Source organism: Sturnus vulgaris, chromosome 26 (assembly GCF_052056855.1).
Source record: "Sturnus vulgaris isolate bStuVul1 chromosome 26, bStuVul1.hap1, whole genome shotgun sequence".
NCBI classification, from domain to species: Eukaryota; Metazoa; Chordata; class Aves; order Passeriformes; family Sturnidae; genus Sturnus; species Sturnus vulgaris.
Window position 1 is genome coordinate 2,101,881 of NC_142268.1, and position 13,217 is coordinate 2,115,097.

Consider the following 13,217-nt stretch of genomic DNA (forward strand, 5'->3'; position numbering starts at 1 on the left):
ACCCAGGGACACGAAGCCTTCTGGGTAATGTAGTCCCCGTTTAATGGCGCTGGAAGGGGGCTCTCAGGGACTACAGTTCCCAGAAGGCCTTGCGGCGGGAGCAGCGAGACGGCGGAGACAGCGCCGCCTGCCGGCTCGGAGAAGTCAGAGCGGGAGCGCGGCCATCGCTGTGATGAGTTCTGGCCGTGCTCGGACACGGGGGGACACGGGGGGCGCTCAGCGGGGACAGCGGGGACACGCACAGAGCGCCGTGGGCAGCGTGGGAAGCACGGCTGAGGAGGACGCGGCCGAGGGAAACTGAGGCACGGCGTGGGCACCTCCCGCGACCCCCGGGGGTTCACGCACCGGTCCGGCCCTGCAGCTGAGGGAGCGGGGGGCCGAGTTGAGGCGAGCCCGGTGTGCCAAGCCTGGGACAAGCGCGTCCCCGGCGGGTCCGGGCCGTGTCCCCGGCAGGTGGCGGCCGCCGCCCGCTCGCAGCCCGGAGCTCCCCGCGTGTCCCCGTTTCCCCCGGCTCGGAGCGCACCGACCCCTCCTGCCCCCGGTGCAGGTCCCGCTGCACGGACCGAGCCGCCCCCGCGCCCCGGTGCGTGAATTGCCGCCCCCCCGGTGCAGCCCCCGCTCCACCGACAGACTCCCGCTGCAGCCCCCGCTGTACCGACGGGCCCGCGGCCCACGAACCGACCCCCAGTACCGCCCCCGACCCACGGACCGACCCCACCGGGCGGCCCCCGGTGCACGGACAGACTTCCCAGTCCGCGCACAGACCCCCGGTGCAGCCCCCGACCCACGGAGCGCCCCCCGGAGCAGCTTCCGGTGCACGGACCGACACCCCACGGTACAGACCCCGGTGCACGGAACGACCCCCCGGTACAGACCCCACTCCGCGCACAAAAGCCTCAGTGCAGCCCTCGACCCCCGGGGCAGCTCCGGTCCTACGGACTGATCCCCCAGTGCACCGACCGACCCTCGGAGTGACCCTCGGTGCAAGAACCGATCCCCGGAGCTGACCCCTGTCCCATGGAGCGATCCCCGGTGCACCGACCGACCCGCGGTGCACGGACCGACCCCCTTGTGCAGCCCCCGGTGCACGGACCAACATCCGGAGCGACCCCCGCTGCAGCCCCCGATCCCACGGATCGACCCCGACTCCCCCCCAGGCACCCCCCGGTGCACCGACCGACCCCCAGAGCGACCCTCGGTGCACTAACCGACCCCCGGAGAGACCCCCGGTGCAAGAACCGACCGCCCTGTGCAGCCCCCGGTGCCACAGATCACTGCCCGGTGCAGTGAGCTACTCCCGGTGCAGCCCCCGGTGCATGAACCGACCCCCGGAGCGACCCCCGGTGCCCGGACCCGGGTGCACTGATCGACCCCCCCGGTGCAGCCCCCGGTGCACGAACCGACCCCGACCCCCCCTCCCCCGCCGCCCCCGGTCCCGCCGCCCCGCCAGTCCCACGCACGTCCCGGCGCGGGGGGGGCGCAGTTTCAGGGCGGGGGTTTCCCCCTCGCTCTTCCCCCCCCCCCGCGTTTCACCCCACGTGGTCCCTGCCGGCGGCGCCCAATCAGCGCCGTGCCCGTGGGTGGCTCCGCGCGGCGCCAGCCAATGGACGAGGCGGGGGCGCCGCGCGTGGCCCCGCCCAGCCGTGGGGGCCTATAAAAGGAGGCGCAGGGTGCGGTGAAGCCTCAGAGCGATCGTGTTGGAGCAGCGGCAGGAGCGGAGCTGGGTAGGCGATTGCGATATCTCTGCGATATCCCCGCGATATTCGCGCTCAGGACTATTGCACTTGGAATTTGCCTTCTTCTCCTGGGGATTACAATTGCACCATGACCCTGGAGGAGCTGGTGCCCTGCGATAGCAGCAAGTAAGTGGCGGGCGGCTCGGGGTGTTGCGCGGGGCGCGTCCGTGCTTGTCGCCGTGGCCGCTCACCGGCTGTGCCGTTCCTCCCGGCAGGATGCAGGCGGTGAGCGAGGCGGTGGAGCGGGTGCTGGTGGCGGCGCAGCGGCAGGACCGGCTCACCGTGGGGGTCTACGAGTCGGCCAAGCTCATGAATGTGTGAGTATCGCGACAGGGCTCTGTCGGGGGAGGTTTGTCGGGGGGTCTGGCTCGCGTGGCGGGGTTCATTCCAGCGCTCTGAGCGCCGGGCTGGCTCTTGGCTGGAGCGTTTTACGAGGTGGGGGTGACCAGGCAGAATTTTTTGGAGGGGTCTGTCCCCCGTTCTTAGCGCGACAGGGAGGTGACACGGGGGGGGTGGCAGCTCCGCGGGAGGGGGTTCCGCCATCCCGAGCTGTCCCGGTCGCCGCTCACCCTCCGCACCCCCGCAGGGACCCCGACAGCGTGGTGCTGTGCGTGCTGGCCACCGACGAGGAGGACGAAGGTGACATCGCCCTGCAGATCCATTTCACGCTGATCCAGGCGTTCTGCTGCGACAACGACATCCACATCCTGCGAGTGTCGGGCATGCAGCGCCTCGCCGCCATCCTGGGCGAGCCCGAGCCGCAGTCCGAGCCCCGCGACCTGCACTGTCTGCTGGTCACGGTGAGCGGGGAGGGGACGCGCTGGTGGCCCCGTGACTCCGCCAGGGGCCGGGGAGGGTGACTCGGGGACACGTGTCGAGGCGTTGGTGGCACTAACCTCGTGCTCTTGCTTTCCCAGAACTCGCACACGGACGCCTGGAAGAGTCAAGGGTTGGCGGAGGTGGCGAGTTACTGCGCCGAGAGTCGCGACAGGAACCAGTGGGTGCCTTACGTGTGTCTGCAGGAGCGCTGAGCCCTTCCCGGCCTGGACTTGAAGGGTTAAAAACCTTAAAAAAAAAAAACCCACCCAAACCCTAACATAAAACAGCAGGAAAAAAAAAAAAAGGAGGAGAAACAGCGAGTTCCAACCCACAATCCCCAAAACCCACCGATTTTATTTTTCTTTTCAACCGAAGAGGAGGAAGGGGGAGCGCGGCCGCTGCGGTGGGAATGGAGGGCGCCGTGCCGAGCCCGGGTGGCCGCGGGCCGGAGCCGCTGGCCGAGGAGTCGTGCTGGACCGTGGGTGACCAGGGGTGACCCTGGAGCTGGACACTGTCGCGATTTTTGGCAGCTGAGACTTGATGGAGGCGAGAACTGCGCAGGGCTGGATTTTTAATTTTTTTTTGTTGTTGCAAAAAAACTGCTTTTTCCAAGGAATTATCCACGTAGAGATGGACCTGCACCTCCCGGGGTGCTGTTTTTTGCACGTGGAGACCCTGAGCTGAATCTTTTTCCAGAGTTTATTCTTCTACCGAAAGAGGAACTGAATTTCTTTGCAATAAAATGTCTGACGTTAGTGGTGTTTGCTCTTCCCTCGGCTCTGCTGGAGCCGTTCCCAAGGGAGGGGGATCGGCGCCTCCCGGGTGGGTTTTGGGGTGGGCTCCACCTCCCCTGGGGGCTCTGCACGATGAGGGGGGGTCTTTTATAGGGCCGAAATTCCCCCCCGTGTGTGGCCTCTCTGCTGCTGCTGGAGGAGAAATTCCCACCCCGCCCTTCGCTGGAAAAGGTTTTTTTTTTTTTTTTCCAATAAAAACACCCACGGGCTGCCCGGAGCTCGGGGGGAAACTGAGGCACGCCCACCCCCCCTCGGGCTCGGAGCTTCCCCCACCCACGCGGAAAAAAAACCGCGGCCGTGGGAAGGGAGACCGGGGCTGCCCGTGGGGGGATCCCGGGAAGTCCCCGGGCCGCGGGGGGATTCCCTCTGTCCCCCGGGGCTTGGGGACAAGGAGAGTGGGAAGCCCGGGGGCTCCGGGGAAGGTGAGGCCGTGGGTGGGGTCCCCCCCACGCGGGGTTGTGGCGAATTTGGGGGAGCGGATCCCGAGCTCACCTGAGCTGGCCCTGCCCGTGTCACACGCGCGGTGTCACACGAGGTGACCCCGCGTGGGGAGCGGTGCCAGCCCCGGCACGGAGCCAGGGCAGGGCGGTCCCGGCGGGCTGGGGACACGGTGTCCGGCTGGCCGGGGACACGGTGGCCGTCGCGGAGTGTCCCGTGCTTTGGGGACGTGCCCTGTGCCCTCCTTTGGGCTTCTGATTGCGGGGGAAACTGAGGCACGGAGGGAGCGCGACATGTGACAGCCCCGGCGGTCACAAAGGGACACGGTGGTGACAACACCCGCTGGGTGACCCAAACTGCGACCCCTCCCCGGCTCCCCCCCAGCCGTGGGGTCTCAGCTCGGGGTGGGGGTCTCGCTGTTCCCGGGGGTCCCCCTGGGAAAATCGCGAAGGGAAAGGGCCCGAGGGCGGCTGAGGCTGCCCCGACTCGTTTCACTGATGAGGCGGCGAGGTCACGAGGCCATTCCTGTCGCCGCTGTCACCGCGGCTGTGCCACTCGTGTGACCGGTGTGTCAGACCGCGGCTGGGTCACGAGGGTGGGAGGCGTGACAGCATCTCCACGGGCCCCCCCAAAATCCCCCCACTCCCACCCACGGTGTCCCTGTGACCCCCCCAGGGACCCCCCAGAACAGCAGGCAAAGGGCTCAGGAATCCTCAGACCCACCAGAGACCCCCCCATGAACACAGAGACCCCCCTGACCCCCCCAAAACAGCAGCTGGGGCACCCCCAAAGCCCAGGGACCCCCAAAGACCCCCCCAGAACAGCAGCCCAAGGGCTCAGGAACCCCCAGACCCCCCCACCATGGGCACAGAGACCCCCCTGACCCCCCAAAACAGCAGCTGGGGCACCCCCGGAGCTCAGGGACCCCCCCATGCACCCCCTCCATGGACCCCAAAGTCGCCCCCACCAAGAGGGGGTTCAATGGGGTTTGGGGGTTCGGGGAGGGGTCCCTGATTTACCCCCTCCCCCCCTCAAAAAGGAGCCCAGGGCTGGGCTTGGGGTCCTGGGGACACCCCCAGATCCCCACCGTGACCCCCCTGCCTCGACAGCGCGGCATAATTAAACGCTGGGCGATTATTCGGTAATTAATGAACAATGAGGAGGTCGCCCACCCCCCAAAAAAAAAAAAAGCTGACACGGTGTGGGGGGGGAGATGCCGAATGTGCCCGCGGGGGTGACACCGGTGCCGGGGGGTGACACCGGGGGGGGTTTTGGGTTCGGGGGGGTTCGGGCAGACAGGGCAGGGCCGGAGCCGCGCCGGAGCCGCTGATTTCTAATTTCTAATTAGTGATTTATGATTTATGAGTCTGGCCCGGGCGGCTCCGGCGGCTCCTGGCCCCGGGCTCGGCTCCACCCTGCGAGCGACACTGGGGACACAAAACCGGGGTGGGGGGAGGGAGGGAGGGGACACCCACCCCAACCCCCCCCCCCCGGGCTGCTGTGCCCATCCCGACACCCCCAACATCTGGAAATTGGGGGAAACTGAGGCACGGAGCCGCCCCCGTGTCCCCTCGCCGCTCCCCCGGAGCAGGAAGTCCCTCCGTGACGTCACCGCGGTGGCCCCGTTGCGTCACGGGTGTCCCCGTGTCACCCCCGTGGGGACGGGGCGGTGACCCCGGGGTGGCACCGGGGGGACCCCGCGGCTTTGCCGGTGCTCCGAGCGCAAGGAGTTAATTAGGGCGGCGGGGAGTTAATTAGAGCTAAAATTAGCCCGGCGGAGGAGGGAGGGTTATTTTTAGCCGCTCCCAGCCCGGTGCCACCCGGCCGGTGTCGCCTGGCGATGGCACCGCCACCTCCGGCTGAGAATTCCCGGCCGAGGAAGCGCTGGGGAGTCCCCGGAATTCGGGGGAATTTGGGATTTCGGGGTTGGGGGGGACCTGCTGCCACCCCACTGTTTGTCCCCCTGTCCCCCTTGTCCCTCCTCCCCGTTTTTGGGGCGGAAAAATCCCAATAATTCCCGGCCTGGATCTCGCTGATTTTCCAGGAAAGCGGGAAGCTGGAGCAGGCAGGGATCCCGGTTGTTTTTTTTTTTCCCCAGGAAAAAAAAAAAAAAAAAAGAAAAAGGAAGGATTGAAGAGCTGGGTTTGGTTTTCCCGTGGCTCCGTGGGATGGGATGGCTCCGGAGATTTCCCGGGAAAAAAAAAAAAAAAAGGAGATTCCCGGGAAAAAAAAGGAAATTCCCGGGAAAAAAAAAGGAAATTCCCAAAGGCTCTCCTGGAGGAGGCACCAGGGATGGGGAGGGGAGCTCCAGGGGGGTCAGGGGAGCTCCCAAGGGTGGGAAAAGGGAATCCCTGAGATCCAGAGGGTTTCAGTCCCAGAAAATCCTCAATCCCAGAGGATCCAGAATTCCCAATCCCACCTGCACATCCAGGGATGGGGTCAGAGGAGCTCCCAAAGGTGGGAAAAGGGAATTTTTGAGTGGAAAGGATTCCCCAGGGAGGGGGAAAGGGGCCAGGGGATTCCCAAAGGGTTTAAATCCCAGAAAATCCTCAATTCCAGAGGATCCCAAATCCCAGAGGATCCTCAATTCCTGTGAATCCTCAATTCCAGGGAATCCCCAATCCCAGAGAATCCCCAATCCCAGGGGATCCCCAATCCCAGGGAATTATAAATTCCATAAAATCCTCAATCCCAGTGGATCCCAAATCCCAGAAAATCCTCAATTCCTGTGAATCCCCAATCCCAGAGGATCCTCAATCCCAGAAAATCCTAAATTCTTGTGAATCCTCAATTCCTGTGAATCCCCAATCCCAGAGGATCCTCAATCCCAGAAAATCCTAAATTCTTGTGAATCCTCAATTCCTGTGAATCCCCAATCCCAGAGGATCCTCAATCCCAGAAAATCCTAAATTCTTGTGAATCCTCAATTCCTGTGAATCCCCAATCCCAGAGGATCCTCAATCCCAGAAAATCCTAAATTCTTGTGAATCCTCAATTCCTGTGAATCCCCAATCCCAGGGGATCCCCAATCCCAGGGAATTACAAATTCCATCAAATCCCCAATCCCAGAGGATCCCGGAATTCCCGACCCCCTGAGCTCAGCACAGGCAGGAGGAGGAAATGTGGCAAAATGCAAAGTGAGCCTTTTTTTATTATTGTGTTATCCATTCACTTGGGGAACAACGAGTCCACGAAATATCGAACACGGTGCGAGGAGGGCTCGGGGCTATGGCACACGAGAAAAGGGGGGAAAAAATCAACAAAACAAACCCAAAAAAACCCGAAAAAAACAAAAAAAAACCGGGAATTGCAGACGGATGAGGAGCCTACGGCACAGACACCGATCACTTCCTAAGGACAGCCCGGAAAAAAAAAAAACAAACTGGATTTGGCAACGAGATCGGAGTTTGGCAAATAATTAATAATAATAATAATAATAACAACAATAATAATAATTAATGATCATTTGAAAGACAGACCAGAGAGAAGGAGAAAACGAGGAGAGCCAAGGATCCCGGGTGGGCTGGGAGTAAATGAATTATTGGGATTTTTGTTAAATAAAATTGGATTTTTAAGGGTTTTAGGAGGGGGGGAAGAAAAAAAAAAAAAAAAAAAAAAAGGGATTTGGGAGGATCCAGAGGCTCCATCCCCCGAGACAGGGAGGGGAGGGCGAGGCAGAGGGAGGAAAAGTGGAATAGGAGCAATGTTTCCCTGGCTCTTTTCTTCCCAGATTTCTATTTTTGGCACTGGCTTCACCACATCCCATAAAGAAAGGCCGGACAGATCTGGGCATGTGGTTAAATCCCAAAAAAAAAAGGCTTTTGTGGAGCTGGGCTCCAGCTCCTCCTGCTCCCCCTTCCAGCACTTAAAAAGTTCTGAAAAGTCTCTTTTTTTTTGTGTGGTTTTTTCCCTCTTTTTTTCCTTTTTTTTTTTTTTTTTTTTTTTTTGTGTGTGTGGTTTTTTTCCCTCCTTTTTTCTTTTTTTTTTTTTTTTTTCTTTCTTTTTTTTTTCTAAAAGAAATTTATTTGGCAAATGCACTCAACAAAGTACAAGCGACTACTGGGAATCTGCACTTCTATTTCTGCCATACAAAAACACCCAATGGGATGAGCACGGATTTATTGGGACAAGGGAGAAAATTCCAGAATGGGGAAAAAAAAAAAAAAAAAAAAAAAAAGGGGGGAGAGGAGGGAAAAAAAAAAAAAAAATCAAAATTAAGGAATTTTTTTCCCACCTGCCAGCAATCCCAGCCCCAGCTCCTGCTGGGACCCAAAAATTGGGAGCTGCTCCACGGCCTCCCTGCCCCTTTTCCCTTTTCCCAACCCCATTTCCTGGATCCTTTTCCCTTCTCCTTGACCCCTTTTCCCTGCCCCTTTTCCCTTTTTCCAGCCCCATTTCCCAGCTCTTTTTCCCCTCTCCTTGCCCCTTTTTTTTCCTCCAGCCCCTTGCCCCTTCTCCTGGCTCCTTTTCCTTTTCCCCATCCTATTTTCCCTTTTCCCAATCCCTTTTCCTTTTTCCCCATCTCCTTTTCCCTTTTCCCTGCCCCTTTTCCATTTTTCCATCCCCTTTTCCCAACTCCCTGTCCCTTCTCCTGGCTCCTTTTTCTGTTTTCCCCATCCCCTTCTCTCTTCTCCCAACCCTTTTTCCCCTCTCCCAACCCCTTTTCCCTTTTCCCAGCTCCTTTTCCCCTTTCCCAACCCCATTTCCCTGCCCCTTTTCCCAGCTCCTTTTCCCTTCTCCTTGACCCCATTTCCCTGCCCCTTTTCCCTTTTTCCAACCCCATTTCCTGGATCCTTTTCCCTTCTCCTTGACCCCATTTCCCTGCCCCTTTTCCCTTTTCCCAACCCCATTTCCCTGCCCCTTTTCCCTTTTTCCAGCCCCATTTCCTGGATCCTTTTCCCTTCTCCTTGACCCCATTTCCCTGCCCCTTTTCCCAGCTCCCTGTCTCTTCTCCTGGGTCTTTTTCCTTTTTTCCCCATCCCCATTTCCCTTTCCCCATCCCCATTTCCCTTTTCCCATCCCCATTTCCCTTCTCCTTTCCCCTCCTCCCATCCCCTTCATTCACATCCCACGGGATTCTCCCGGGATGGGGGGGGCTGGAGCCCCTGAGGATGAGGAGGATGAGGAGGAGGAGGAGAGGGAGGAAGAATTCCCGGCTCCAGCCCCGGCTCCGGGATAGCACCAAGCTCTGGTCTTGAACACAGAGGAAGAATCAGATCTGGAGTAGAAAAATAAGGCTGGAACTGTCCGAGAAATTAAGGACGAGAGGGAATTCCCTCCTGGAGAAGGAATCCCGGGCTGGAACTGTCCGGGAAATTAAAGACAAGAGGGAATTCCCTGCTGGAAAAGGGAAATTAAGGACAAGAGGGAATTCCCTGCTGGAAAAGGGAAATTAAGGACAAGAGGGAATTCCCTGCTGGAGAAGGAATCCCGGGCTGGACTCGGGAGTGGCCGCGTGATTCCGCTTGGATGGGATTATTTGGGATTTGGGATTTGGGATCAAACCCTCCAGAAAAGGCTTTGCTGGGGCTGAGGGGACAGCGAGGGGAATTCTTGGGAAATGATCCCGTTTTCCCGACTCTCAATGGCAAATGACGGGGAATGGAAAAGAGGAATAAAAGGAATGGCGACATTCCCGCAGCCGGGAGGGGACACGGAGCAGCTCCTGGGGAATTCCAGGAATTTGGAAAAGGGCTGGAGCAGCTCCCGGTGTCCAGCCTGCACCACCGCAATCCAGGGAATTGCAAAATCCTGTCCCAAGGGAATTATTGATGGAATCTCTGGCATTCCTAACCCAATCCAAAGTTGGGTTTTTTTGGGGGGAATGGGGAAACTCCCAGGATTTCACGTCAGGCGTGGCTGGTGGTGTTTTTATCCCTCCCCCTCCCAAAATCCTGGGCTCGGGATAACCGGGAACGGCCTCTCCCTACGGTGGTCTCGGGAAATCTTTTGCAGCCTCATGGATTTCGGGATTTTGGGATTCTGGGAATTCTCCCAGGAGCTGCTGAGCCCCGGGATGGGCCCTGGGGACATGGATTGGGGACACCACACCCAAATCCCGGGATCTGTCCCTTCCCGACAAATCTGGTGGCCCGGACAGGTCCCCCTTTTCCAGGATCCCCTTTCCCTAGATCTCCCTTTTTCCTGTTTCCCCTTTCCCTGGATCCCCTTGTTCCTGTTCCCCCTTTTCCTGCCCCTTTCCCTGGATCCCCCTTTTTTCAGGATCCCTCTTTCTGTGGATCCCCCCTTTTTCCAGTTCCCCTTTTTCCTGGATCCCCCTTTCCCTCTTCCCCCTTTTCTCTGGATCCCCCTTTTTTCCAGGATCCCTCTTTCCGTGGATCCCCCCTTTTCCTGCTCCCCCTTTTTCCTGTTCCTCCTTTTCCCTGGATCCCCTTTTTCCCTGGATTCTCCTTTCCCTGGATCCCCCTTTTTCCTGGATCCCCCTTTTTCCATGATCCTCCCTTTTCCCCGGATCCCCCCTTTTCCTGCTCCCCATTTTTCCTGTTCCCCCTTTCCCTCTTCCCCCTTTTCTCTGGATCCCCTTTTTTCCTGATCCTCCTTTTTCCTCTTCCTCCTTTTCCTGGATCCCCCTTTTCTCTGGATCTCCTTTCCCTGTTCCCCCTTTTTTCCTGTTCCCCCTTTTTTCCTGGATTCCCCTTTTTCCTGTTCCCCCTTTTTTCCTGGATTCCCCTTTTTCCCTGTTCCCCCTTTTATCCTGGATCCCCTTTTTTCCTGTTCCCCCTTTTTTCCTGGATCCCCTTTTTCCCTGTTCCCCTTTTCCCTGTTCCCCCTTTCCCTGCTGCCTCACCCCCGTGCCATCCAAGCCCTCCCAGTTAAATCCCAGTCCCGAATTCCCAAAGGACGGGAACAGAACCGGTCCTCGCCCTCCCTGCACATTTCCCAGCGGGAAGAATCCAGAAAAGGGAGATGGGAAACGCCGGGAATTCCCCAATTTAGGTTGAAATTCCCCTAAAAAACGATTTTTTCCCAAAATTCTGGATGCACCAGGAAGTTTCTTCCCTCCTTCCCCGAATTTGGGGACAGCTCAGAGACCCCTCCCAAGGATCCCTGGAGATCCCCAAAATTCCTCCTGGGATTTTTTTTTTTCCCCTCAGAGCCATCCCTGGATCCCAACAGGGATTTTTCCAGCTGGATTTGGGATTTTTTGGGGGGCGTTTTGTTTAGTTTGTTGTTTTTGTTGTTTTTTTAGGGGGTTTTTTTTGTACTGATTTTCTACAAAATCTCTCCCAACCTCGTCCCTTCTCCAGAGGAAATTCCTGATTGGATCCAGCTCTCACATCCCACTGGGAATTCAGCCCCTCCTCCACCACCCTTTTCCCAAATCCAAATATCCCAATGAAAAATCCTCCTCCCCCCTCCCCCTTTTTCCTCCCTCAACCCCGAATAAATTTGAAAAATCCTGATCCCAATTTTTAACCCCACCAGGAAGCAACCACCCCCTTCCCTTCCCCTAAAAACCCCTCCCACCCAGATTCCAAATTGATTTTTTTTTTTTTTCAGGATTGTTTTTGGGGTGTGATTTTGTTATTTTGTTTGTTTTTCTTGGTGTTTCTTGTTTGTTTTTCTTGGTAATTTTTTAAATTTTTCTTGGGGTTTTTTTTGTTTTTCTCGGGTTTTTTTTGTTTTTCTCGGGGATTTTTTTTGCTTTTCTTGTGGGTTTTTTTGTATTTCTTTGGGGCTTTTTTTGTTTTTCTCTGGGTTTATTTTTGTTTTTCTCGGTTTTTTTTTTTTTTGGTATTTCTCTGGGGTTTTTTTTTTTGTTTGTTTTTCTCGGATTTTTTTTTAAGTTCTGTTTGAAGCCAGCTTTGAGTTTTTACCCCTGGGAGCAGGTGGAGGAGCCTGGATCCAGAGGCTGGGTCGGGATTTCCTTCTGGAACATTCCAGAGCTATAGGATGATGCAGGGCTTTTTGTCCTTAAAGGGATTTTCAGAAGCAGGAACTCCCACCAGGAGAGGATCACTCCGGGCATGCTGCTCACAGTAATTCATCAGCTCTGAGGATGCTTTGGACACCTGGATTTTGGAAAAAAAAAACAGGAATTTGTGGGAATATTCCCAGACTCTTCCAGGATTTTTGGGGATTTGACATCCAGCTTTCACCAACAGAAATTTTGTGGAGATGAGGAGGAAAAAGAGAAATTAGAAGTGGAAAAATCCATTTTTATAGTGTGGATAAATAACCCAGAAGAGATTTGAAAGGAATGTTGTATCCATGTTTTTCATGGTTTGGGTTTTTCATGTTTATCCATGTTTTTCAGGGATTTGGGATGAGCTCTGAGGATGCTTTGGAGACCTGAATATTTGGGGAATAAAATCAGGAATTTCTGGGAATATTCCCAGCTTGGAGTCACCAGCACTCGCAGGATTTTTAGGCATTTCCATCCAGCTTTTCCTTTAAAGATTTCCAAGGGATATTTTCGTTTTTCAGGGATTTGGGATGAAAAAGTGAAGGAAAAGATTTCCCTGAGTGCATCCTCTGGTTGAGGTCTGCAGAACCTCAGGATCCATTATTTCTGGTTTCATTCCAGGCTGGATTTTTGGGAAGGGAGAGCCTGGAGGGATCTGAGGATGCTCCAAATCCCGAGGGGGATTCTGGAGGCTCTGGAGAAATCCCAATCCTATTTTTTAAATTTTAATTTCTTTAATGACACAGGGCAGGGATGGAGCTGGAGGTTCCTCTTTTTTCCTCCAAATCTCCTTGGGCACTTCCAAGGAGCTGCTCTGTGCAGGGAATTCTTTCCTTACACCAAACTGGATCCAAACCCATCCCATTTGTCCTGGTCACCAAATCTTGATCCTGGAGGATCCTCAGGAGGAAATCCTGATCCTGGAATGCTGGAATCCCAGTGAGGGAGGAATGTGGGGCACAAATTGAGAAAGTGAGAAAATTACAGCCTGGAAAATATTCCAGGCTGGAATTTCTCAGCTCTGTTCCCAGCCCATGAGCTGGTCCAGCTCAAGGCTGGGGAGAATTTCTCCCAGGGTGATGATTTGGTCAAAATAAAAAGGAATTAATAACAAAACAAAACACCTGTTGTGGTGTGTGCCCAGGCCCTGGCAATGGGGTGTCTTCTCTCTGAACCAATCACCTTTTCTCTACTCTGGGAGTTGCAGTCCTGCTATAAAACTGTGGACACACACATTGACAGAGCTGGGGAATTCCAGCTTGGGAATTCTCTCCAGGCCTGGATTTCTCCTGACTCTCAGCTCCATTCCCAGGCTGACAAGCTGACTGCAGCTTCAGTTAGGGAGGAGTCTCCCAGGGTGACAACACGGTGACAAACAGAGTGGAATTCATCACCAACATTAACCCCTGGTGTCTTTCCCGTGGGACACATCCTGAGGTGCTGTCCCAAGGATGTTTTTCCCAATTGTCCAATGAGCTCCTGTCCTGTCCTGGCTGCACTGAC

The 13,217-nt window shown here is 56.4% G+C and overlaps 2 protein-coding genes across 3 annotated transcripts in view; one reads left to right on the top strand and one right to left on the bottom strand.

Annotated features, from left to right (window-relative positions):
• The first annotated feature begins 1,677 nt into the window (after nt 1–1,677).
• GADD45B (growth arrest and DNA damage inducible beta) lies at nt 1,678–3,310 on the top strand. Its single transcript, XM_014883010.2, has 4 exons — nt 1,678–1,862; nt 1,952–2,053; nt 2,323–2,536; nt 2,654–3,310. Exons 1-4 carry the CDS (start codon nt 1,825–1,827, stop codon nt 2,765–2,767), a joined length of 468 nt encoding a protein of 155 aa, XP_014738496.1. The 5' UTR covers nt 1,678–1,824; the 3' UTR covers nt 2,768–3,310.
• A 3,598-nt stretch (nt 3,311–6,908) lies between these two features.
• The window catches only part of GNG7 (G protein subunit gamma 7), a 45,604-nt gene continuing 39,295 nt past the window's right edge, over nt 6,909–13,217 (bottom strand). For both annotated transcript variants that reach the window (XM_088179327.1, XM_088179328.1), the window contains exon 5: nt 6,909–11,820. In XM_088179327.1, coding sequence (XP_088035453.1) covers nt 11,695–11,820 — 126 coding nt within the window. In that variant the 3' untranslated portion in view covers nt 6,909–11,694. The remainder of the gene's footprint in view (nt 11,821–13,217) is intronic.